At 43.5% G+C, this 23,868-nt stretch overlaps 1 protein-coding gene across 1 annotated transcript in view; it reads right to left on the bottom strand.

The window, feature by feature from the left end:
* The window catches only part of LOC126416368 (pancreatic triacylglycerol lipase-like), a 247,527-nt gene that overhangs the window by 5,718 nt on the left and 217,941 nt on the right, over window positions 1-23,868 (bottom strand). The window contains exons 6-7 of the mRNA XM_050084048.1: window positions 20,349-20,534; window positions 10,783-10,960 (exon numbers count right to left, since the gene is read on the bottom strand). Coding sequence (XP_049940005.1) covers window positions 10,783-10,960; window positions 20,349-20,534 — 364 coding nt within the window. The remainder of the gene's footprint in view (window positions 1-10,782; window positions 10,961-20,348; window positions 20,535-23,868) is intronic.

Genomic DNA, 23,868 nt, shown 5'->3' with positions numbered 1-23,868 from the left:
ACTGCTATTTGTAGATTAATACTTATTTAGCTTCCTAAATATGTAAATAATGAGCCCAGTTTACAGTATATTATAAACTGTTAACTGCAATGTCAGCTGTAATGTTACAAGCAGCTGGTTCGGCTGCTGAAGGGCAGACTGAATCTAACAGGTTGGCTGTGGGACAGCGTGAATGTCTGTTGGGGCGGCCAGCTGTCAGATGGACTGTGAGTGCTAGTAAAGGTGCCTAGCAAGTCACATGGGACAGCGGTTATCAGGGTTTTCCCAGGCTGAAAGAGCAATCTGTTCGGTTGACATGATCACAGGATGAGCTAAGATGGATGGAACAGTGACTTGGAATTTCATCAATAAAATATGTAAAATACGTTATGAACATGCTAGAGAAAAGACAATGGCAGCTTTGGGACCATGATAATGGGAAGAGCTCACTGAACATAAATCCATGCCTGAAGCTTTAATAATTAAAAATTATTAATATTATAACAATTATTGTCTGTAATAAATTGTAACAACTGAAACCATTACAAAAGTGACACTTATGATACACTAGATGAAATAGAATAATGTCAGCAATATAATGAACAGATTACTTTTCCAACTAAACAAATATACAAAAATGTCATAAACAATTTAGTTTGTTTATGTAAATAGTGCCATAACCATGGAATCCTCCGCAGAGGCACAAATGATCTCATCAGCATTAGTTTCCTTGTTTAATATCCCAATAATTTTTATTTATTTATTTTATTATCCATCTTTAGGCACTAAAAATGCAACTGATGTCGTCACTTGTGTGCATATACAGTTTACATAACTGACAGAAATGTTCTGATATTTTGCAGATCATTATTGTCTAATAAGATACAAAAATTTGTCCTTGATGCTGCAAAAGGTATTTGCATTATATTTACATGTATAAGTTTAATCTAAGTGAAACTATATTAGTACCGGTACTTAAGATCATCTTTAGTGCACATTATAAACTCTTCTATTGTATAAAAAGCTTTTTCTCTAAGCCATTTCTTTGTGACACTTTTAAACTCATTCAGTGACACATTATGTGCCTCTATTGGCAACATGTTAAATAGTTTTACTCCCATGTACCTGCAACTATCTTGAGTTTTCTTTAGTCTAGCAACTGGGATGTCAATTTGCTGTTTTATACGTGTGTCACGGTGATGGATAGATTGTCATAGTTTGTGACTTTGTTGGTTTTCTTTTGTGTGTATCAGACAACTTAGTATAAGGAGGGGTGCAACTGAACTGTTAGTATTTTTAGATTTTTGAAATATAGTCTACAAGACATTATTTCTGACTCCATGGATGCATCTGACTGCCTTCTTTTGCCAAATGAAAACTTGTTTAGCTCTGGGTGAGTTTCCCCACAACAAAGTGGCATATGTTAAATGGGTGTGGAAAAAGGCATAGTATGCATTGAGTAATAGCTTACCACTGACACATGACCTTAGTTTACCTAACAAATATGTCACACATGCTAACTTAGTACAAATATAATCGTTATGACTCTTCCACGTTAATTTTGGGTCAAGATGGATCCCAAGTAGTTTAGCTGAGACACAATCAATCTTATCGCTCTTAACACACAACCTAAAGAGAATATTTACAGTTTTATCATGATTTATAAGCAAGTCATTGAGTTGGAACCACTTGATGGCTGCTCTGAGATGAGCCTCACTTTTCTCGTTTAATTTTCCTAAATCTTTCCCTGCTGTAACAAAAGTTGTATCATCTGCATAGAGTGTAGATTTACGTAACATGGTGCTGGGCAAGTCATTTACATATATTATAAAAAGTAAAGGTCCAAACACAGAGCCTTGTGGTACACCCTGCATGATATCCAAGACATTTGACCTCATATGCACAATTTGTTTTCTGTCGCTCAGATAGGATCTGATCAGAGATAGTTCTGAGTCTCTAATACCACAGCAGTGCAGTTTTTCTAGTAGTATCCTGTGACTGACAGAGTCAAATGCCTTGCTGAGGTCCACAAGAGTCGAATTAACTGATAATCCTGATTCGAATGATGACAATATATATGAAACAACATCTTGAACTGCTTTTGCCATTGACAGGCCGGACCTGAAGCCATACTGAGAGTCACTAAGAATATTATTCACAGACAGATGTTGACTGATTTGGAGCTGTATGCAATATTCCACTACTTTTGATAATGTACATTTAATTATATTTGTTATTTATGCAATAGTTCAAGTTAGCATTTTGACTTGAGGGTTGGATGCGGCAGTACGTCTGAGATTTGTTTAAAATTGTTGAAGTAACACATAAGCGAGTTTACTAAGAGGTTGTAAAACAACCACAAAAATTTCTATATGTTTTATGATAAGTATTACAAAATTATTGTGAAAATTACGAATGGTGGTCAGGATGAAAGCATCTGCACTGAGTCAAGGAGAGGTCATCTGACTGAACCTTTAAGTAACCATGCAAGGCAAAGCTTGTGGACTTTCGTCAGTCATCTTGTGCATGGAGTTTTGGTGAGGTATTTTTGTCTGGAATCACTAAAGTTATGGGCAGTGTGTAGGCCTCGAATGTTACTTTTGTGTAGAGGACTTAGAATAAGCTTGTGATAACTTATGAATCTCGGGACTCCGATTTCAGTCTGGGCAAGTTAGTGTTGAGATCTCACTTCAGCAACTTCAGTTGCTATTGTGTGTCATTGTGAACTAGTAAAGATTTGTGGTTTAACAGATTTATATTGTGATGAACTTGAACTGATTTTGTTGGATTAACATTAATGACTATAAAATTTAGATTCGCTGGGGATGATAAAACTCATGCTAGTGAATGTTGAGGGATAGATCTGGTTTTTGAGAGTTTATTGCGCTGATGTACTTTATTATTTAGTGCATGCTGCTGAGTGTAAATGCTGTGTATTTACAACACAATTCAAAATTTTACACTGAACAGTTATTCAATGAATTATTTGTATGTGGCCACCACTTGCACACATTGTATTTTTCTGAAGAATAAATGAGATTTATATCAGAGTTAAAATAAATCTGTTTTATTTTACTATCCTAGGTGATTTCAAACAACAGAGCCATCCTCAGTACACCTTTTATTAACTTATTTGCTAATGTCCCATTGGTAGTATAAGACTTTGATATAAATATAATTAAGTATGTTGTTGTACTATAGAGCAACAGTGTATGGCCTCCCCCTATTAATAATAACGAGCCATGCTTAAAGTTATTAGCTGTACATTGTCAACACTCTGGTGGAACTTATTACTGCACTGCAATTGTTTGTATCGAAAGGGATACACTGAGTGAGGAGTAGGAACTAGAAACCCACGAGTAACACTGCACAGCATTACAAAAAAAACACTGTACTTGCCATTATCTAGCAGAAATTTCCAATCATTTAATCTAGATATTATAAAAATTTTATTAGAATGAATGACTAATAAGATTTGTTTTGAATTTTTTTGAAATGTTTGGAATTCCCAATTTCTTGGTTTATTTTAGATGGATGATGTCAGGAAGATGGGTTCAATAAAACTGATCCACTATAGATAACATTTCACTGTAAACTCTATCATAGAAAATGTCAAGGTTACAATTTCTAAACACATATTGCAGATAAAGAATTTACAAAATGCTTTTGATAAGCTGAAGAGAACTAGATTATGAGACATAATGTGTGGAAAAGGATATCCTGCATATCCCATTCGAGTTAAAAATAAAAAGCAATTCAGCCTATAGACATGTGTACACATTCTTAACTCAGGAAGAAGTAACTGCTGTATCCCACTACCAGTATGTGTGAGTGTGAGTGCATCAAGTGTAGTGTTGCCATACCTGTGTACTTAAATCAAAGACCAACTGTATCAGTGTGGGCCAGCCACTCGCAACCACCTGTAAGAAGCTTGCACATGGCAGAGTCTCTGGCACACCGCCTACTGGTGACTTGCAGCTATATATGCAAGGAGCAGTGCTGACTCACTCCCACTATGTTCTTTTAGTTTGTACAGCTGACATCAGCTGTTCTGTGTATCGCTTATATGTGGAGTCACGAGAGGCTTATTTCCGTTATTGTTCAGAGGCTTATGAAAAAAGCCATATTCATGGTACTTGGATTGGTTTCATGTATTATTTGGTTACAAATACACAACTGGCAATGAGTTTGGAATGGTTTCTTTGTGTGCAGTCTTTAAGTGTTGTTTCATCAGGTTTACTCATTATGGATGCCGCGCTACCGGCCACGATTGAACAGCTTACTTCGGCAGTGATCACTTTGTCAGTTTCCATTAACAGACAGGGCACCACTCCACCAGTCTATCTACCCACTTTTCCTCCATATGATGATTCACCCAAGTACTGGAAGGTCACAAACCTCAGCATTTTTTGGCTTTCAATGTGACAGACTCAAATTTGTGCAAAGTCTTATTTGCTCTCATGGATTCCATCTGAGATGTATCACTTACTGTGTCAACTTGTGCCATTACAAGAACCTGCAGCTCGTACTTTTGCTCATATGGGCAGTTTATTGTCTAAATACCATTGTAAACAAATGCATGTCATACGGCACGAGTTGAGTTGTATTGATGCCACAAGAAACCAAACCAGTCATACAGGGCCTGGGCAGCCAAGCTTCGCAGCTTTAGCCATAAGTGTTAGTTCACTGTTGATGCCCATAATGACTCTTATGCAGACTTTATGGTGCATGACACAATTATCTCTTTAGCTCCAGAAGGAAATTTGAAAATTTGTGGTAAGGTCTTATAGGATCAAACTGCTGAGGTCATCGGTCCCTAAGCTAACCCACTACTTAATCTAACTTAAAATAACTTATTCTAAGGATAACACACACACCCATGCCCAAGGGAGGACTCGAACCTCCAATGGGGAGAGCCGCGTGGACGGTGACAAGATGCATCAGACCGCGCGGCTAACCCATGAAGCTGTGCCAGAAGGCTTCACTCTTTGAAAGCACCACACTGGCAGAAGTTTTGCAAATAGAACAATCTTTTGAAATTTCTTGGGATGGGTGATCAAACCTAAAGTGTGGGCCGAGGTGGCCGAGGTGCCCACTAGGACGACACAAGGAGGTGACAGTGGCAGTAAACATACGCACCTAGCGCCAAGCAGACCAAGGTCTGCCCAAGCAGCTGCGATCACCACAGCATTTTTTGTTTCCATCTTTTCCTTTCTGTCTTGTTCAGCATGAACATTCGGCATACTCTAAGCACTTGGCCACTCGTAATGCTTGCCAGTAGAAAGGCCACATCGCCTCCAAATGTCGTTCGCTCAAGGTTGCTCAGGATATGGTCATGGACGTAAACTGTATGACTTGAGTGCTCATAACTTCTCCCAAGTTGTTTATGGAGTTAAGTGTTTTTCGCTGAGTGCCACGGCTACAGGTTGACAAAGGTGCTACAGAAAAGTTATTGAATTCTCAAACTTATAGCCTCCCGGCTGTTGACACTGGTTGTGGAAGCTGGTCAGTTATAACAAACAGTACATTGTGCTGTTGGGACAATTTATGGCATCTGCCATTTACAAGTCCGTGGTTCGTTACATTACACTGTGGTGGTTGCTGATGCCAGTATTGAGAACTTGTCGGGACGAACGCATTTCAGGCATTTGGATTTCGTATCAGCAATGCTGTTCATGTTGTGTCGATCAGTTACTGTATTCTCAATTGGAAACACTGTGTGAGTTTTCAGACTTGTCAAAAGGTAAAGGGTGTGCTACAAATTTTTCTGCTCATATTTCTTTGAAATCCATGGCTCAGCATTTTCATCTTGCAGAATTGGACAGACTTTAATCTTTACGGGTGGTGCAATGTGTTATGGCTAGTGAATGTCATCTCCGCTGGTTGTAGGTCGGAAACCGTCAGGAAAACTTCTCCTCTGTGGCAACCTCTGTACTACTGTCAATGCACAGTTGATTGTGTATATGTATTCTCTCCTCTACCAGGAGGAACTGTTGCCACAAATATCGGGTGGCCAGTACTTTTTTAAAATTGTTTTGTCTGAAGGGTATCTGAAGGTTCCTGTGGACGAAGAGACAGCTACTTCTGGTTTGGGTACTCCTTTTGGTCTCTAACTATATTTGTGCCTTCCTTTTGGTGTGGCTACCACCCCTGCTATTTTCCAACAATTTTTAGAGCAATTTACTATGCCTGTCATAGGTTGCATTAATTATCTCGATGATACTGTTATCACAGGTTCCTCCATGGTCGATCACTAGAAAGATATGTGAACTTTTTTTTCTCTCTTACAGTCCACAGGCTTACGGTGTAACCTCATGAAACATGTCTTTCCAGCCTTCTGTTGTTTATTTGGGTTTTGAGGTCTCGCAGGGTGGAATTTGTCCTTTGCAAGACCACATCTCCGCTTTTACATCAATGCCTCACTCCTCGTCCATGAAGGAGCTTCAGGCCTTCCTAAGGAAGGTAGGCTACTACCATAAATTCCTGCCAGGGGTGGTCACATTGGTCTACCCGTTGCAGATCTCGTTACGCAAGACTGTACCATTTTGCTGGAGCCTGTATTGCAAACACGCTTTTCGAATGTTGAAATACTCAACCCCTTGTTTAGCTACGTTGTCTCCAGACCAGCACATAATTTTGGCGACTGACACAGTACAGCCTTGGCGTGGTCCTAGCACACCAACACACCAACAGTTCTGAATTACCTGCTGCTTTTGCCTCCATATCTCTCACTCTGGCCCAGCAACATTACCCTTGAGTGCAAAGAGAGTCTCTTGCCTTAGTCTATACTCTCCAGAAATTTCGTGTTTTTTTATGGCTTAAAGTTACTGACCACAAGTCCTTGGTTCCCTTGTTTGACTCTCACATTTCCTTGCCTGACAAAGCAGCACACCACCTGCAACGATTTCTCGCTACAATTACGAAATCCATTTTCCAACTGAATCTGAATGTACCAATGTGGATGCCTTGTCCCACCTTACTGTTTGTTCTAATCCTGACTTTGATACTGAAGAACTGTCTAGATTCCATCTTGGTACTGAAACACAGGCCTTGGTCAAGCATTTCTAGTTACGAGCTCGTACATGGCAACCACCGTTGTCGCCAACCCAGTTCTCCACCAGCTGGTTCAGTTTGTTCAACTGCTCTGACCAGATAAGCCATCGCGACAGGCTTCGGACCCCCTGTGTAAGTATTTTTCCTCATGGCATCGCCTCTCTGTTTTTATGATGTTTTGCTGCTGTCCGCAGAAGATCTCTCTCCCAGAGTAGTCATTCCCGCTTGTTATGGCGAAATGTTCTCCACCAGGAGAATTGGGGAGTTTTTCACAGGCACTAAACTGTTAGCTAGAAGACATAATTTTTGGTCGAAGTTTGATGACAAAATTGTCGCAGCTTGTGAGCAGTATGTTCGACAACAGGCAGCTTCCAGGGCGTCTGTCTTCCTGGCCGCTCCACACCAGCCAATAGAACACATTAATGTAGACTTTGCGGGTCCCTTCTTGAATTCCTATTGGTTCTTGGTTGTGGATATATTTTCCCAGTTTCCTTACATTCTCTGGTGTGCTACAACATCGACTGAAGTGACAATTTGTAGGCAGTTGGGGGTTTTCTTTCTATTCAGGGGTTGCCTTGTACCTTAGTTTCCGACAATGGACCCCAGTTCGTTTCTCACATTTTTCAGTTATTTTGTTTCCATCATGGCATTTGTCATGTTACTGCTCCATCATTTCATCACCCTCAATCGAACAGTGAGGTGGAATGAACAGTGCATATGTTCAAGACCCAAATGAAAAACAGGTTGTTGGGGATTCTTCACTGGATGACGCCCTTGTCCATTTTCTGAGCCTCTATCGCACACAGCCTGGCTGAGTTGCTTCACAGCTATGCACACTCTTCCACATTCTGCATCCTTCACTGAACCTGCCACAGTCGGTTTCGTCTGATCCCTTTGCGCTGGGATCGCCACTGTGGGCACGAGGGTTTGGTCCTGGCCTACATGGTTGATGGGGATGCCGTTTTTGTGATGTCTGTATGGCCGATGTGCTGGTGGCATGCCACTTTGATCGGTTGCGCCCTTGCTCACTGCCGGAAGCTACTGGTTTGCAAGTGTGGCCCGGTTGCCGTAGCCTGTCCTGCCAGCCTCCACCTTGAGGAGGCACTCCCATTCCACTGGCTGCCTCCTTCATGTGTAGCGGCCAGGGGTTCCACAAGCACCAGTTGCTGGTCTGTCTCTGGTCTCTCGTCCATTGGTGCAACCTGCTGTTCCAGTTGGATTGCCTCCACTGGCCCCCTTGCCATCATCACCTCAGCAATCATCGCTGGTGGGTCCAGCCTCACCTCCTCCACACTAGGACCTGCACGCTGATGACAAAGCAGAGATGGTTATGGCACCCTCCTCTCCGGTTGGCACCGGCTGCCAGCACTCCGGATCCAATAGATGTTACTCTTGTCAGGCCGCTGGCATCTCCTCTGTCGCCTGGGAACCCTTTTGCATGAGGGAGTGGTGTACTGTATCATGCTATGAGTGTGTGTGAGTGCACTGAGTGCAGTGTTATCCCACATGTTTACTTTAATCAACCACCAGCTGTATCAGCATGGGCCAGCCACTTCCAACCACTAGAGGCTACTCATAGGAAGCATGCACATGGCGTGGTCTCCACTGTGCTGTCTGACAGTGACTTGTGCCCTTATATATGTGGAGCAGTGCTGACTCACAGTCATTATGTTCTTTTAGTCTGTACCGATTACATCAGTTTGTGTGTGTATCACGTATGTTGTACCTTCTGTTCGATTCTTTTATCTTGTTTCACGTGGAGTCACAAGATGCTTATTTCCATTATTATTCAAAGGTTTATGAATAAAGCCATATTTGTATTACTGGTATCGGTTTCGTGTGTTACTTGGTTACTACAGTAACGATATTAATTTACAAAAAACATATGGAGTACGACAAACCTACAGTATATCCGCCACTCTGTTTAATATATACATAGACCACACCGAAAAAGAATGAAAGAAAGAAGTAGACTCAGGAATAAAAATTTCTGAAGATACAGTTGTAAACAGTCTTTATAATATGCTGCCAATATTACTATTACACAAACAGACAACAAAAAAACAGATGATGAACTTCTGTGACCCTTCTACAAATTAGAACAGACTGCAAAGACTCTATATATATCATTAATGAAATCTATGAAACGGAAGCAATAGCTCTCCAATTTAAATATTCAAGCAAAGACAGTTATCTGTAATACTAATAGTGAACACTTCTGTTAACTAGAGGTTGGTATAAGTAAGAATGTACAAATAGAAATGAAGGTATAATGCTTCGAGTACATATATGATCAAATGACAGAATAACAAGACAAGGAAAGATTAAAGAATAAACATTTATGGCATAATGGCGGTGTCAGTTGCAACATATGGGGCCAGAGAGACTACAACAATATCCAAACAGCGGAAATAAGATTTCTAAGGAGGTTATAGAATACTTAGGTTGGTCTGGATAAATTAGCATGAAATACCAGAAGAAGTAAATTGTATTATAATTAGAACAACAATAGTAGCAAACAGGAAGAGGTGCAAAGATTATATTAACAGTAGAGACGAGAGAAGATTTCCTAAACTAATCCTAATGTGAATCTCCATTTCCGATGACCACAATGAGCACCACATTGAGCAGCTGCTGTGGCTGAGTGATTATAGGTGCTTCAGTCGGGAACCGCACTGCTGCTACGGTCGCAGGTTCGAATCCTGCCTCGGGCATGGATGTGTGTGATGTCCTTGGGTAAGTTAAGTTTAAGTAATTCTAAGACTAGGGGACTGATGACCTCAGATGTTAAGTCTCATAGTGCTTGGAGCCATTTGAACCTTTTTTGAGCACCACGTTGTACGCTGCAACACCACGGGCTTCATTACACATGGAAATGAAATCACACATAATGGACACTCTAGGACTGACGTAGTGTTTTGTTTATGGACGGAACTCAGACCTGTTTATACCCTGACATTACCATACAACGTGTTTGGAGTCAACCCCATAATATTGAACACCTCCAACACTGTCCTATACATGCATCAAGTTGGTGGTTGGTGGAGTGGTGATGTGAAGTGACATTACATGGGGCCAGCTTACAGCTCTCTTGGTTGTTGGGGGCAATCTCTCAGTTCTATGGTACAGAGATGAGATTCTGCAATCAATAGTGGGACCCTATCACCAACATTTTGGTGACAATTTCATCTTGGTGGATGATCTTCTTACTCACCGTACTGTTCTCATGAACTCATGAACATGTTCCTTACACATGTTAGGATCACCAGATTGGAGTGAGCTGCATGTTCCCTGAACATGTACCCAATCGAACATCTGCGTGATTGAAACGAGCTATTCTTTGACGTCAACAATGGCCATGTACTCTGTGCAACTTACACAGCATCACCATTGAAGAGTGGGACAATTTGGACCAGGGCTGGCTTGATGATCTCATCGAAAGGTATACAATGATGGATTCAAACTTCATCTGAGTAAGGAGAGTTCCACAATGTATTGACATTGCTCAGGAAGCCCCCTACATGGGAAGCAGACGATTTTGTCATTAGACAAATATTTGTTTTTTTTTAATTTTTTTTATTATTTTGTGATCTAAACACACTGCAGATGAATACATAAGGATGCCTCACAGCCAATTTTTGTTTCCTGTGCCACAGATTTCGAAATAAAGGGGTGAAGCAAAACTTCTGTTGATGTGCATATATCGTGTAGAGAAGAAGAAGAACAAGTAGGCAGTGTTTGGAGACGCACCCTGTGGGGCAGTGCTCGCCCATGAGGACAGCCTGCTTGCGTGCCTGCTCACCATCCGGGCACCAGCCCAGAGTGTGCTGCCAGTAGGATGGGCACGGCAAACCCCAAAAGCCCGCAGCACTCTCCACCGACTCTGCGAAGTACACCGCCGACATGAGGTGCGAGCACACTGGCTCATCTGCAACATACACCGCATACTGGGGATAACAGCTTGCAGCACCACCACTTCATTCATCTACAACTTGTGTTAAAAAAAATTAACAGCTCTAAACCTCAATCTACGCTCTACCACTGTTTTTATTTCATACTTCGTACTAAGCATTGATGTAACAGCACACAGAACGCTGCTCTGGGCCGTGCACATCTAGTCTGAATCACATCACTTTGGTAGCAGAGCATAGTTAGAGTACTGCATAGTACTGGGCTATCAGGATTAAGAAGGTGGAACAATTGATTGAGCTTTGGTCATAAATTTTACATAAAACATTTATTGAAACTTTTATTACAATTAACATTAACTCATTTCAGCCTGCGAAAGCCCACTTACATGAACTCACAGCTCAAAAAATTATGAATTTAAGAGCAATCCAGAATTACTTACGAGACTTAAAATTTTGCAGATACGAATCACTTAACAAAACAATTCAGCAAATAACCTCTCATCAAGAATGCTTTAGTCAAAATGTCGTTCAATAACTCGAACAGGTTTGGAAGTAACAGCGAATTCAGAAAACAATATTAGAAAAAGAAAGGCTGGCACATAATGCAAGAGTCAAAAACTCTTATCTGAAGAAAGAATTAATGCTTTAGCTATTAAGAAACTGACAAGTAATACCTAACTGTAATGTATACATCACAATGAGGTGGACTGAGAGAGAGGGATGAGAAGATCGACAGAAAGAGAGGGAAGGAGAAATAGAGAGACAGAAAAAGTAAGAGTAAAAGGACACAGAAAGAGGAAAGGACGAATTGAGAGGAGAGTGGGAAAATGGGGAGATTGGCTGAAAGAGGGGGAGGGAGATGCGCAGAGAGAAAAGTGGGTGGAGGGGGTGGACAAAGAGAGAGGGGAGAAGGAGATGGACAGAGGGGGAATGAAGTCTGACAGAGAGAGTGTAGGATGAGATAGAAAGAGAGAGGGAGAGGAAGAGATTGACAGGGAGAGGTGGAGGAGGATAAGTCGTAAGCAGGTGGAAGATGGATAAGGGAAGCAAGTAAGTGGAAAAGAGTGAGTGAGAGACGAGATGGACAGAGGGGAGTGGAGGCGATGGGTAGAAAGAGGAGAGGAGGAAATGGACAGAGATAGGGGGAAGAGGATAAGGATATATGGGAATGAGGAGATGGGTAGGGAGAACGGAGGGAGGAGAAAGGGAGATGGGCAGAGATGCAGGTGAATCTGTGGGTTATGGCTACTATATATATATATATATATATATATATATAGGGAAACATTCCACGTGGGAAAAATGCACTCCTGGAAATTGAAATAAGAACACCGTGAATTCATTGTCCCAGGAAGGGGAAACTTTATTGACACATTCCTGGGGTCAGATACATCACATGATCACACTGACAGAACCACAGGCACATAGACACAGGCAACAGAGCATGCACAATGTCGGCACTAGTACAGTGTATATCCACCTTTCGCAGCAATGCAGGCTGCTATTCTCCCATGGAGACGATCGTAGAGATGCTGGATGTAGTCCTGTGGAACGGCTTGCCATGCCATTTCCACCTGGCGCCTCAGTTGGACCAGCGTTCGTGCTGGACGTGCAGACCGCGTGAGACGACGCTTCATCCAGTCCCAAACATGCTCAATGGGGGACAGATCCGGAGATCTTGCTGGCCAGGGTAGTTGACTTACACCTTCTAGAGCACGTTGGGTGGCACGGGATACTTGCGGACGTGCATTGTCCTGCTGGAACAGCAAGTTCCCTTGCCGGTCTAGGAATGGTAGAACGATGGGTTCGATGACAGTTTGGATGTACCGTGCACTATTCAGTGTCCCCTCGACGATCACCAGTGGTGTACGGCCAGTGTAGGAGATCGCTCCCCACACCATGATGCCGGGTGTTGGCCCTGTGTGCCTCGGTCGTAAGCAGTCCTGATTGTGGCGCTCACCTGCACGGCGCCAAACACGCATATGACCATCATTGGCACCAAGGCAGAAGCGACTCTCATCGCTGAAGACGACACGTCTCCATTCGTCCCTCCATTCACGCCTGTCGCGACACCACTGGAGGCGGGCTTCACGATGTTGGGGCGTGAGCGGAAGACGGCCTAACGGTGTGCGGGACCGTAGCCCAGCTTCATGGAGACGGTTGCGAATGATCCTCGCCGATACCCCAGGAGCAACAGTGTCCCTAATTTGCTGGGAAGTGGCGGTGCGGTCCCCTACGGCACTGCGTAGGATCCTACGGTCTTGGCGTGCATCCGTGCGTCGCTGCGGTCCGGTCCCAGGTCGACGGGCACGTGCACCTTCCGCCGACCACTGGCGACAACATCGATGTACTGTGGAGACCTCACGCCCCACGTGTTGAGCAATTCGGCGGTACGTCCACCCGGCCTCCCGCATGCCCACTATACGCCCTCGCTCAAAGTCCGTCAACTGCACATACGGTTCACGTCCACGCTGTCGCGGCATGCTACCAGTGTTAAAGACTGCGATGGAGCTCCGTATGCCACGGCAAACTGGCTGACACTGACGGCGGCGGTGCACAAATGCTGCGCAGCTAGCGCCATTCGACGGCCAACACTGCGGTTCCTGGTGTGTCCGCTGTGCCGTGCGTGTGATCATTGCTTGTACAGCCCTCTCGCAGTGTCCGGAGCAAGTATGGTGGGTCTGACACACCGGTGTCAATGTGTTCTTTTTTCCATTTCCAGGAGTGTATATCTAAAAACAAAGATGATGTGACTTACCAAACGAAAGCGCTGGCAGGTCGATAGACGCACAAACAGACACAAACATACACACAAAATTCAAGCTTTCGCAATAAACTGTTGCCTCATCCGGAAAGAGGGAAGGAGAGGGAAAGACGAAAGGATGTGATTTTTAAGGGAGAGGGTAAGGAGTTATTTCAATCCCGGGAGCGGAAAGACTTACCTTAGGGGGAAAAAAGGACGGGTATACACTAGCACACACACACATATCCATCCACACACACACACACAGATATATATATATATATATATATATATATATATATATATATATATATATATATATATATATATATAGATATATATAAAAAGCAGCGCATATGTATGTATTTCTGGGATCTGCCCTCAAACCCCTGGATCGATTTCAAATAAATTTGGAACACAAATGGCGAGCTTCATGAGTATCAGTGCTGTGGAGTTTGCAACCTCCCAGCTGCAATACAAAGGGAGATACAGGCAAAAAAGTGTGTTTTCAGACCCTGCCACATATGTTTACCTGCACAAGAGGCATTTTAAATGGGAATATATCAGCCTGCCTTATCGACCTGCTTGGGATGGCAGGCTACATATCAGGAGTAAGAAACAATTATCCCACTATGACATGTAGGCTGCCAGGCATGATAGGTGTGCTTTGCAAGGTAGCCTAAATGTCCGAGGCAAAAAACAGTTTTCAAGCCCTGCACGATAAGCATGTTGCAGGTGTGGTATCAGTCGACTTTATTGAACAGTTTTATAGGGACTCCATGTGCAGGTGGGCACATACCATATATAGAAAACTTTTACATTAAATGACTCTGGTCGCAGAATCCTGTACATTTACAAGGGGGATTAGGGTTTAGTATCCTGTCGACAGTGATATCATTAGAGATGGAGCACTCACAGTAAGGATTCTGGGAAATCACGGACAACCTAAATCTGGATGGTTGACAAAGGAGTTGGATCACCATCCTGCAGTATTTGAGTGCAGTGTCTTAGCATAGCGGTTGTCGTCCTTCATCACATTTATGGATGCGTGATTTGAGGAAAGTTAAATGATTCAAACACGTGGTTTATCATGAAAACGTCTATCCGCTCATCAGTCGAACTTTATTGTGTGACAAAATTCTGCCAGAACTAAATTGTTAATAATTAGAAGGCTAGTAAAGAGTAAAAGAGCGGCTGAGGCCACAACCGGTGGATCACATCTCTACGTGTTTGTTGCGCAGTATTTGTTTTGTCTTTGACGTCATCGTACAAGCATAGGCGCATGCGCGTGATGATAGATAAATGGGCTCTGTGTAAAGTTATAAACTGGTGTAGCGTGGATGTGTGATTAGCTGGAACATTAAATCAGGTGTTACTGTGACGAGCTTACAGAGCACTACTACAACCACAGCGAGACAATAAAAATATTCGCCAGAGTATAAGTGAAATCTGTATTAAATTGAAAATTACAAAGTAGTGAAAAACATCCTCTCATTTTAATATAATCCATTATGGAGTCGAGGTAGAAGTTGTCGTTATACTGGTTATCACTGTTAGCATTCAACCGCGATTCTTATACATATATTTTAACAACGCGTTTCAAGAGACAATGCTCTCATCATCAGGTTGTAAAGTCTATGTCATGAAATTAAACGGACAAAAAAGACAAAATACCATCACAAATAGTTGGGAACTCCATAGAGTAAAACAGAAGATAACGTAGAATAATAGTATAGAATATAACGTAGAAATATTGCATGTAGAAAAGAAAGGGAGGAAACCTGATTTACTAGAGGAATTCGAGATAGCTATCCATGAAAAGAAACAAAGCAATATTCTAAATGCACAAGATAATTTTAAAGAAATGAGATTTTTTAGCGGGTTTTTAGAATTATTTTAGGGTAGGTATGCGACTTAAAACTTGTAGCATGTCACTGACGGAGTTGCGAGAGGCTAACGATGGCAGACCAATGCAATAAGGAAATAAGGCGCCCAATAGCATAGCGTTACCGTCAAGCACACGGCTGTAACCACGCCACAACACCTAGGCACGTCAGTCCACAACAGCTCCCGAGCCGGCGCAGTGCGACAGCATACTTGGTAGCTATGGGACGGCCATCGATTTGTGTCAACAACTTCAAGGTAAGACGAGGACCCACAGTCCAATATACTTTTAATTCTGTTTTACTCTATGGAGTTCCCAACTATCTGTGATGGTATTTTGTCTTTTTTGTCCGTTTAATTTCATGACATAGACTTTACAACCTGATGATGAGAGCATTGTCTCTTGAAACGCGTTGTTAAAATATATGTATAAGAATCGCGGTTGAATGCTAACAGTGATAACCATCCTCTCATTTGACTGCATGAGCAGTGACGTCACGATAAGTCGCGCGTGACGTCTTATCAGCGCTTCCGCTCCCGAGGCAGCTGCAGGCTCATTCGACTCGAGGCAGCCGCACCGAGCACACAGCCATGCTTTATTCGAGCAGCATGTGAACATACACAAATTCAATCATATTACTACACATTGATCTTGCCAAAAGCCGAGAAGCGATTCTTCTTAGTGTTTTAGCTCCCTGGGGCATTCTGGGATGCTCTCTGGGTTCTCCTGGGTGCTCTGGGATGTTCTCTGGGCTAGGTGGATGAGCTGAGTAATTGCTTTGCTGAAATAATCGGAATAATACAAAGTATTTTAGACCAGTTGCGCTACTATGCCAACTTTACAAATTGCTGCTAAGGTCGATTGTAACTCGTCTATCTCCTGTAATTGACCTCTTACTTATACTTCATCAGTCTGTATTTTGACGTGGCAAAAGCTATGGCGGACAGCAGCTAAATGTTTACAGATGATGGATCTGAAGCTCGTAAGGTGACAGGAGTGATATTTGTCGACTTATCAGCAGTGTATGACATTGTCACTCACCAGTTATTTCTAGCCAAGGTCTACAACCTGACCGAGGATTTTAGCCTAACTGGGCTCATCACCACTCCTTTGAAGAGTCGCAGATTCTTCGTCGATTTCTAAGATCACCGCAGCCGATGGAGAATGCAGAAAGTCGCTCTCCAGCAGGAAGTGTGCCGGCTACAATTCTGTCCGATGTCTACATAAATGACTATCCCCTATCACCCAACAGCAGTAACTTCTTTTATACCAATGGCCTCGCTCTAGCCACGCAGAGCACAGATTTTGAATCAGTGGAGAAGGCCCCCACGAATGCCCTTAACAACTTTCCAAATACAACACAAACCAACTTCAGCCAAATCCCACAAAGGCGCAATGTGGGCTTTTCATTTTAGAAACAGGGAAGCTAGTCGCAAACTAAAGATAGTATGGTCAGGTGTTGAAATTGAACACTGTGAGGTCCCAAAACACCTACAAGTGACACTAGATACAGTTCTTACTTTCAAGAAGCATCGTATGAACTGCAAGGCAGAGGTTTCCACAAGGAACATTCTTTTACAGAAACTGGCCGTATCAAAGTGGGGCTGAAACTCTACGACCCTCTGCAATGGCACTATGCCATTCTGTGGCAGGGCATGTAAATCCTTTTTGGTACATTTCAAAACATGCCAGACAGGTGAGCATAGCTCTCAGTCACACATGCAGAGTCATAACATGCTGCTTTAAATCCACTACAGTCGAACAGCTTTACCACCTCGCAAGGAATATCATCAGCACGACCACACCATAACACCACCGCCTCCGAATTTTACTGTTGGAACTACACATGCTGGCAGATGATGTTCACTGGGCATTCGCCATACCCACACCCTGTCACTGGATCGCCACATTGCATACCGTGATTCGTCACTCCACACAACGTTTTTCCACTGTTCAATCGTCCAATGTTTACGCTCCTTACACCAAGAGAGGCGTCGTTAGGTATTTACCGGTGTGTCGTGTGGCTTATGGGCAGCCGCTTGACCATGATATCCAAGTTTTCTCACCTCCCACGTAACTGTCCTAGTACTTGCAGTGAATCCGGATGCAGTTTGGAATTCCTGTGTGATGGTCTGATAGATGTCTGCCTATTACACATTACGACCCTCTTCAACTGTCAGCGGTCTCTGTCAGTCAGCAGACGAGGACGGCCTGTACGATTTTGTACTGTACGTGTCCCTTTGCGTTTCCACATCACTATGACATCGGAAATAGAGGACCTGGGGACATTTAGGAGTGTGGAAATCTCGCGTGCAGATGTACGACACAAGTGACACCCAATCACCTGACCACATTTGAAGTCCGTGAGTTTCGCGGAGCGCTCCATTCTGCTCTCTCACGATGTCTAATGACTACTGAGGTCGCTGATACGAAGTACCTGGCAGTAGGTGGCAGCACAATGCATCTAATATGAAAAACGTATATTTTTGGGGGTGTCCGGATGCTTTTGATCAGACAGTATACAGGGTGTTACAAAAAGGTACGGCCAAACTTTCATGAAACATTCCTCACACACATATAAAGAAAAGATGTTATGTGGACATGTGTCCGGAAACGCTTAATTTCCATGTTAGAGCTCATTTTAGTTTGTTCTTCCACCTACGCTCAATGGAGCACGTTATCATGATTTCATACGGGATACTCTACCTGTGCTGCTAGAACATGTGTCTCCACAAGTACGACACAACATGTGGTTCATGCACGATGGAGATCCTGCACATTCGTACGCTTCTCAACAACGGATTCGGTGACCGATGCATTGGTAGAGGCGGATCAATTCCATGGCCTCCACCCTCTCCTGACTTCAACCCTCTTGATTTTCATTTATGGTGGCATTTGAAAGCTCTTGTCTACGCAACCCCGGTACCAAATGTAGAGACTCTTGGTGCTCGTATTGTGGACGGCTATTATACAATACGCCATTCTCCAGGGCTGCATCAGCGCATCAGGGATTCCATGCGACGGAGGGTGGATGCTTGTATCCTCGCTAACGGAGGACATTTTGAACTTTTCCTGCAACAAAGTGTTTGAAGTCACGCTGGTACGATCTGTTGCTGTGCGTTTCCATTCCATGATTAATGTGATTTGAAGAGAAGTAATAAAATGAGCTCTAACATGGAAAGTAAGCGTTTCTGGACACATGTCCACATAACATATTTTCTTTCTTTGTGTGTGAGGAATGTTTCCTGAAAGTTTGGCCGTATCTTTTTGTAACACCCTGTATATCGATTCCATCCTTAGTTTCATTACAAAACTTCGCAGTTTCTGAAAGTTTCTTCTCATTATTCTCATACATCTTACATCCAGCATGCATGTTACTCAGGATACGTATACTTTTTTTCTTTTTCCATTGGTATGTTGAGAGATGATTGTCGCCTGACTTGTGTGTTGCATGAAATGTGTCGTCTCCACTTCACGCTGCAGGAAGAACCTCCTTGAGTGAGCCCCGAAGAGCGCCAACGTAACTTGTTCCTTTTTGTTTCAGGTGATCTGCCAGTTTCACGGAGGTGAAGAAGTCAGTCGTGACGTCCCCCAAAGTCAACGCGCCTGACATTTGTTGTCGTGTAAGAGAACTGTTAGCAGCGTTCCAGACAGCAGTGTCGAAGGGGCGGGGGATTCGCCACTGTATAATATGTTATTCTGTAGCATTCCATTGTCACTCCGTAGGTCTGCACGTCACCAGTCCATAGAAAACGGAGAGCCACGCTGATACAAAGTGTCATCCAACCCCCAAATACTTCGTTTTTCACGTTCTTTCTGGCTCAAAGTATCATAATATACTCTTAACATCTCGTGAATAACGTCGAGGCACGCCCGGAAACTATTTAGTGTCTGAAGACCGATGTTACTGATATCAAATTGCGTTAAAAGGCGCATGGGTCAAAAATGACCCACATGGTACTACTGGCATAACAGGTAAATTTTTCATACTTCTAGGTGAGCTAGGGGGATGAAATTTTGGTGAGTTGTACAACCCCATACATGATGAAAAGCCGCGGGAGCGTTTGGTCCTGTGATGATTATGGAGTAAAACCAACGTGGGTCAAAAATGATACACATGGTACTTCTAGTGTTTAAAGATTGATAGTTAAATTATGTATTCATACGAAACACTTGTTACGATTGTATCTCGACGTTTTCACGAAAAATCTACGGCACGGAGCTGAACTGCACGCGCACAATTTTTTCAGAAGCATCAACTATCGTGCTCGGCTAAAGTGCTAAGAGAGAATTAATATGGTCACAATGAACTTTTTAAACTGATCGTTCTGTTGCATTCTCGTGAGCAACTAAGCAAGGACAAAATACACATTAAGGAAGTATGAGGGGATGCGGGCTTTGAGGCTTTATTACGGAACGACTATTGTTGGTGCGTTAAACAATTGATTAACTTGACGAAATGTCTATTTTTTTCTCTCTTGTGATTTACACCATGAAATAAAAAACGAATAAAATCGAAAGAGACACATATGAGCTACTTGCACCGAAGTTTTACGACATGTGCATTGTCCCTCTGTTAAGACCCTTGTTCAGCTACGGCCAATGACTGATCAAGTTTTGTTGTAGCCAAAAGGGGTAATGTGGTGTAGCAGGTGTAGCAACAGCTTTACAAGAAAAATATGTGACGTGTTATACGTTACTGCAGAGCGGATGAACTCGAGAGAGGCTGCAGGTACAATGCAAGCGTGGCTAGAAGAGAGAGGAGGGACTGACTCACTGCGCGCTTCTCGGCATGCGGGCTGATGTGTGCCGCCGTTGACGTAGAAGTCTGCGTGGCCCGACGGCTCGATCTTGCCGAAGACGCCGGCGTTGGTGTGGATGGCGTCCACGAAGTCGGCGTCGCTGGGGTCCAGCTTCCAGGAGGACTTGAGCGTCGCGAAGAACGGCAGCGCCGGGTCCAGCCCTGCACAGCGTACGAAGCGACCCCCGTCAAGGTCACGCACAGACATCACCTCAGTTGCATGTTGCGTTAGCAAATACCGAATGAAAAACGGTGGAGGCTTATCCGAGTCTCAACTTTTGCTGTGATGGTCCCATTACGTCAGTTTATTAAGTAAACACTGGTCACTATGACATATGACACTAAAATTACTAAGAATTACGAGAGTATATGACAATGGATAACAATAATATTACGAAGGGGGGGAGGAGGGCGTGTGGAGGTTAGTACGGACCCCAATTTTTTACGTAACATTTATTGGATCTAAAATTAATAGTGGCGTTTATAACGCTACTGGCTCACCGCGTTAGCTGTTTCCTATTAACCGAACTTCTAGCACTGTCACAGGAAGGTCGAGTATAATGCAACCGCGGAATGTCAAATGCCAAATATGACCTTAACATGCGGTAAGTGTTACACTCTGGGAGGAATTTTGCAAAGTTTGACCATGCATTAACCTAACGGACAGAGGGAATCGAACGTGAATTTCGTAAGGGTGGCAATTAGTAGAAATCAGAAAGACTATAATTAATTAATTTAATTTGCGGCAAGAGCTTCGGGACCAAACTGCTCATGTCATCGGTCCCCAAGCTTACGCACTACTTAAACTAACTGACGCTATGGACCAGACACACACCTATGTCCGAGGGAGGACTCGAACCTCCAACGGGACGACCTGAGCGGACCGTGACAAGGCACCCTAGACCACGCGGCAGAAAGACTATAGTTTAGAAAATCATGAAAGAAGATAAAATTTACTAAATGAAACAAGAAACGGTCGCCAGCCTAATTAGGCGTAATAGTGTGCAAACATTATTCTCAATGGATTTATATATATACTATTGCAAAAGGAACTTTCATTAATTCTTTCTTTGTAAAGTGCAATGAACACCTATAATGACCAGACGAATTATACAGTGGGTAGCTGTAGTTATCAACAGCATAGGTTAGCAGTCACAGAAAAGTAAAAGGGACTTTACCCCTGTTAACTACAGTCATCACCTTAACCTTTAACTAATTCAGCACAAAAAATGTTCCCTAACACAACACGGGACTACAAAGCACCTGACAAGAGTTCAAATGTAACTAACACACACACACACACACACACACACACATATATATATATATATATATATATATATATATATATATATATATGTATATATATACTCCTGGAAATGGATAAAAGAACACATTGACACCGGTGTGTCAGACCCACCATACTTGCTCCGGACACTGCGAGAGGGCTGTACAAGCAATGATCACACGCACGGCACAGCGGACACACCAGGAACCGCGGTGTTGGCCGTCGAATGGCGCTAGCTGCGCAGCATTTGTGCACCGCCGCCGTCAGTGTCAGCCAGTTTGCCGTGGCATACGGAGCTCCATCGCAGTCTATAACACTGGTAGCATGCCGCGACAGCGTGGACGTGAACCGTATGTGCAGTTGACGGACTTTGAGCGAGGGCGTATAGTGGGCATGCGGGAGGCCGGGTGGACGTACCGCCGAATTGCTCAACACGTGGGGCGTGAGGTCTCCACAGTACATCGATGTTGTCGCCGGTGGTCGGCGGAAGGTGCACGTGCCCGTCGACCTGGGACCGGACCGCAGCGACGCACGGATGCACGCCAAGGCCGTAGGATCCTACGCAGTGCCGTAGGGGACCGCACCGCCACTTCCCAGCAAATTAGGGACACTGTTGCTCCTGGGGTATCGGCGAGGACCATTCGCAACCGTCTCCATGAAGCTGGGCTACGGTCCCGCACACCGTTAGGCCGTCTTCCGCTCACGCCCCAACATCGTGCAGCCCGCCTCCAGTGGTGTCGCGACAGGCGTGAATGGAGGGACGAATGGAGACGTGTCGTCTTCAGCGATGAGAGTCGCTTCTGCCTTGGTGCCAATGATGGTCGTATGCGTGTTTGGCGCCGTGCAGGTGAGCGCCACAATCAGGACTGCATACGACCGAGGCACACAGGGCCAACACCCGGCATCATGGTGTGGGGAGCGATCTCCTACACTGGCCGTACACCACTGGTGATCGTCGAGGGGACACTGAATAGTGCACGGTACATCCAAACCGTCATCGAACCCATCGTTCTACCATTCCTAGACCGGCAAGGGAACTTGCTGTTCCAACAGGACAATGTACGTCCGCATGTATCCCGTGCCACCCAACGTGCTCTAGAAGGTGTACGTCAACTACCCTGGCCAGCAAGATCTCCGGATCTGTCCCCCATTGAGCATGTTTGGGACTGGATGAAGCGTCGTCTCACGCGGTCTGCACGTCCAGCACGAACGCTGGTCCAACTGAGGCGCCAGGTGGAAATGGCATGGCAAGCCGTTCCACAGAACTACATCCAGCATCTCTACGATCGTCTCCATGGGAGAATAGCAGCCTGCATTGCTGCGAAAGGTGGATATACACTGTACTAGTGCCGACATTGTGCATGCTCTGTTGCCTGTGTCTATGTGCCTGTGGTTCTGTCAGTGTGATCATGTGATGTATCTGACCCCAGGAATGTGTCAATAACGTTTCCCCTTCCTGGGACAATGAATTCACGGTGTTCTTATTTCAATTTCCAGGAGTGTATATATATATATATATATATATATATATATATATATATATATATCACAAATGCAATAATATGACGCTGAAATAACACATTTCATATTCACTCCAATGTAGTAATGTTTCAGATTTCGTTAGCAAAACTAGATTCAAATTGACTTTTCTCCTTCTAGTAAAGGTTAAAATGGGGGTCCTTAAACTGTCCCTTCCTTTTTAAGTAACTCCGTTCACATTTATGAAACAACTTGCATCACATAAATACTGAACTACAACCCCACTTAAGATTATTTAGCTCTCAATACTTTAAAAGAATTTACACTAGCAATATTCTTATTAAGCTTTGGAAACAAGTTCAGGTTCAAGTTAAATTTTAAACAGGATCAAAATTAAGTGCCTCATAACACCACTTGTGGAGCAAGTGATTTTAACTAACCACATTTGTGAACTTTAGCACTAAAACTTAGATACATTTAAATTAAAAACAAATTATTAGTTCTTCAAAAATAGGATACTCGGTCTTTAGCACTTTTAGGATAGGACCCTACTTGGTATCATGAAGTGGACAATTTCAATGATCAAACAGAAATTTTGCAACACTTGAATTATTATTGCAACAAACACACACAAGCACACTGGTTCACACTGGTATACATATCTGTTCTCCACAGTTGTTAAAGCAGTGGCGCAATAGTGGTGGCAAGCACGCGGCAGCTATCTGGTCT

The sequence above is a fragment of the Schistocerca serialis genome, chromosome 8, assembly GCF_023864345.2.
Source record: "Schistocerca serialis cubense isolate TAMUIC-IGC-003099 chromosome 8, iqSchSeri2.2, whole genome shotgun sequence".
Lineage (NCBI taxonomy): Eukaryota > Metazoa > Arthropoda > Insecta > Orthoptera > Acrididae > Schistocerca > Schistocerca serialis.
This window is presented reverse-complemented; position numbering and strand designations above follow the sequence as displayed.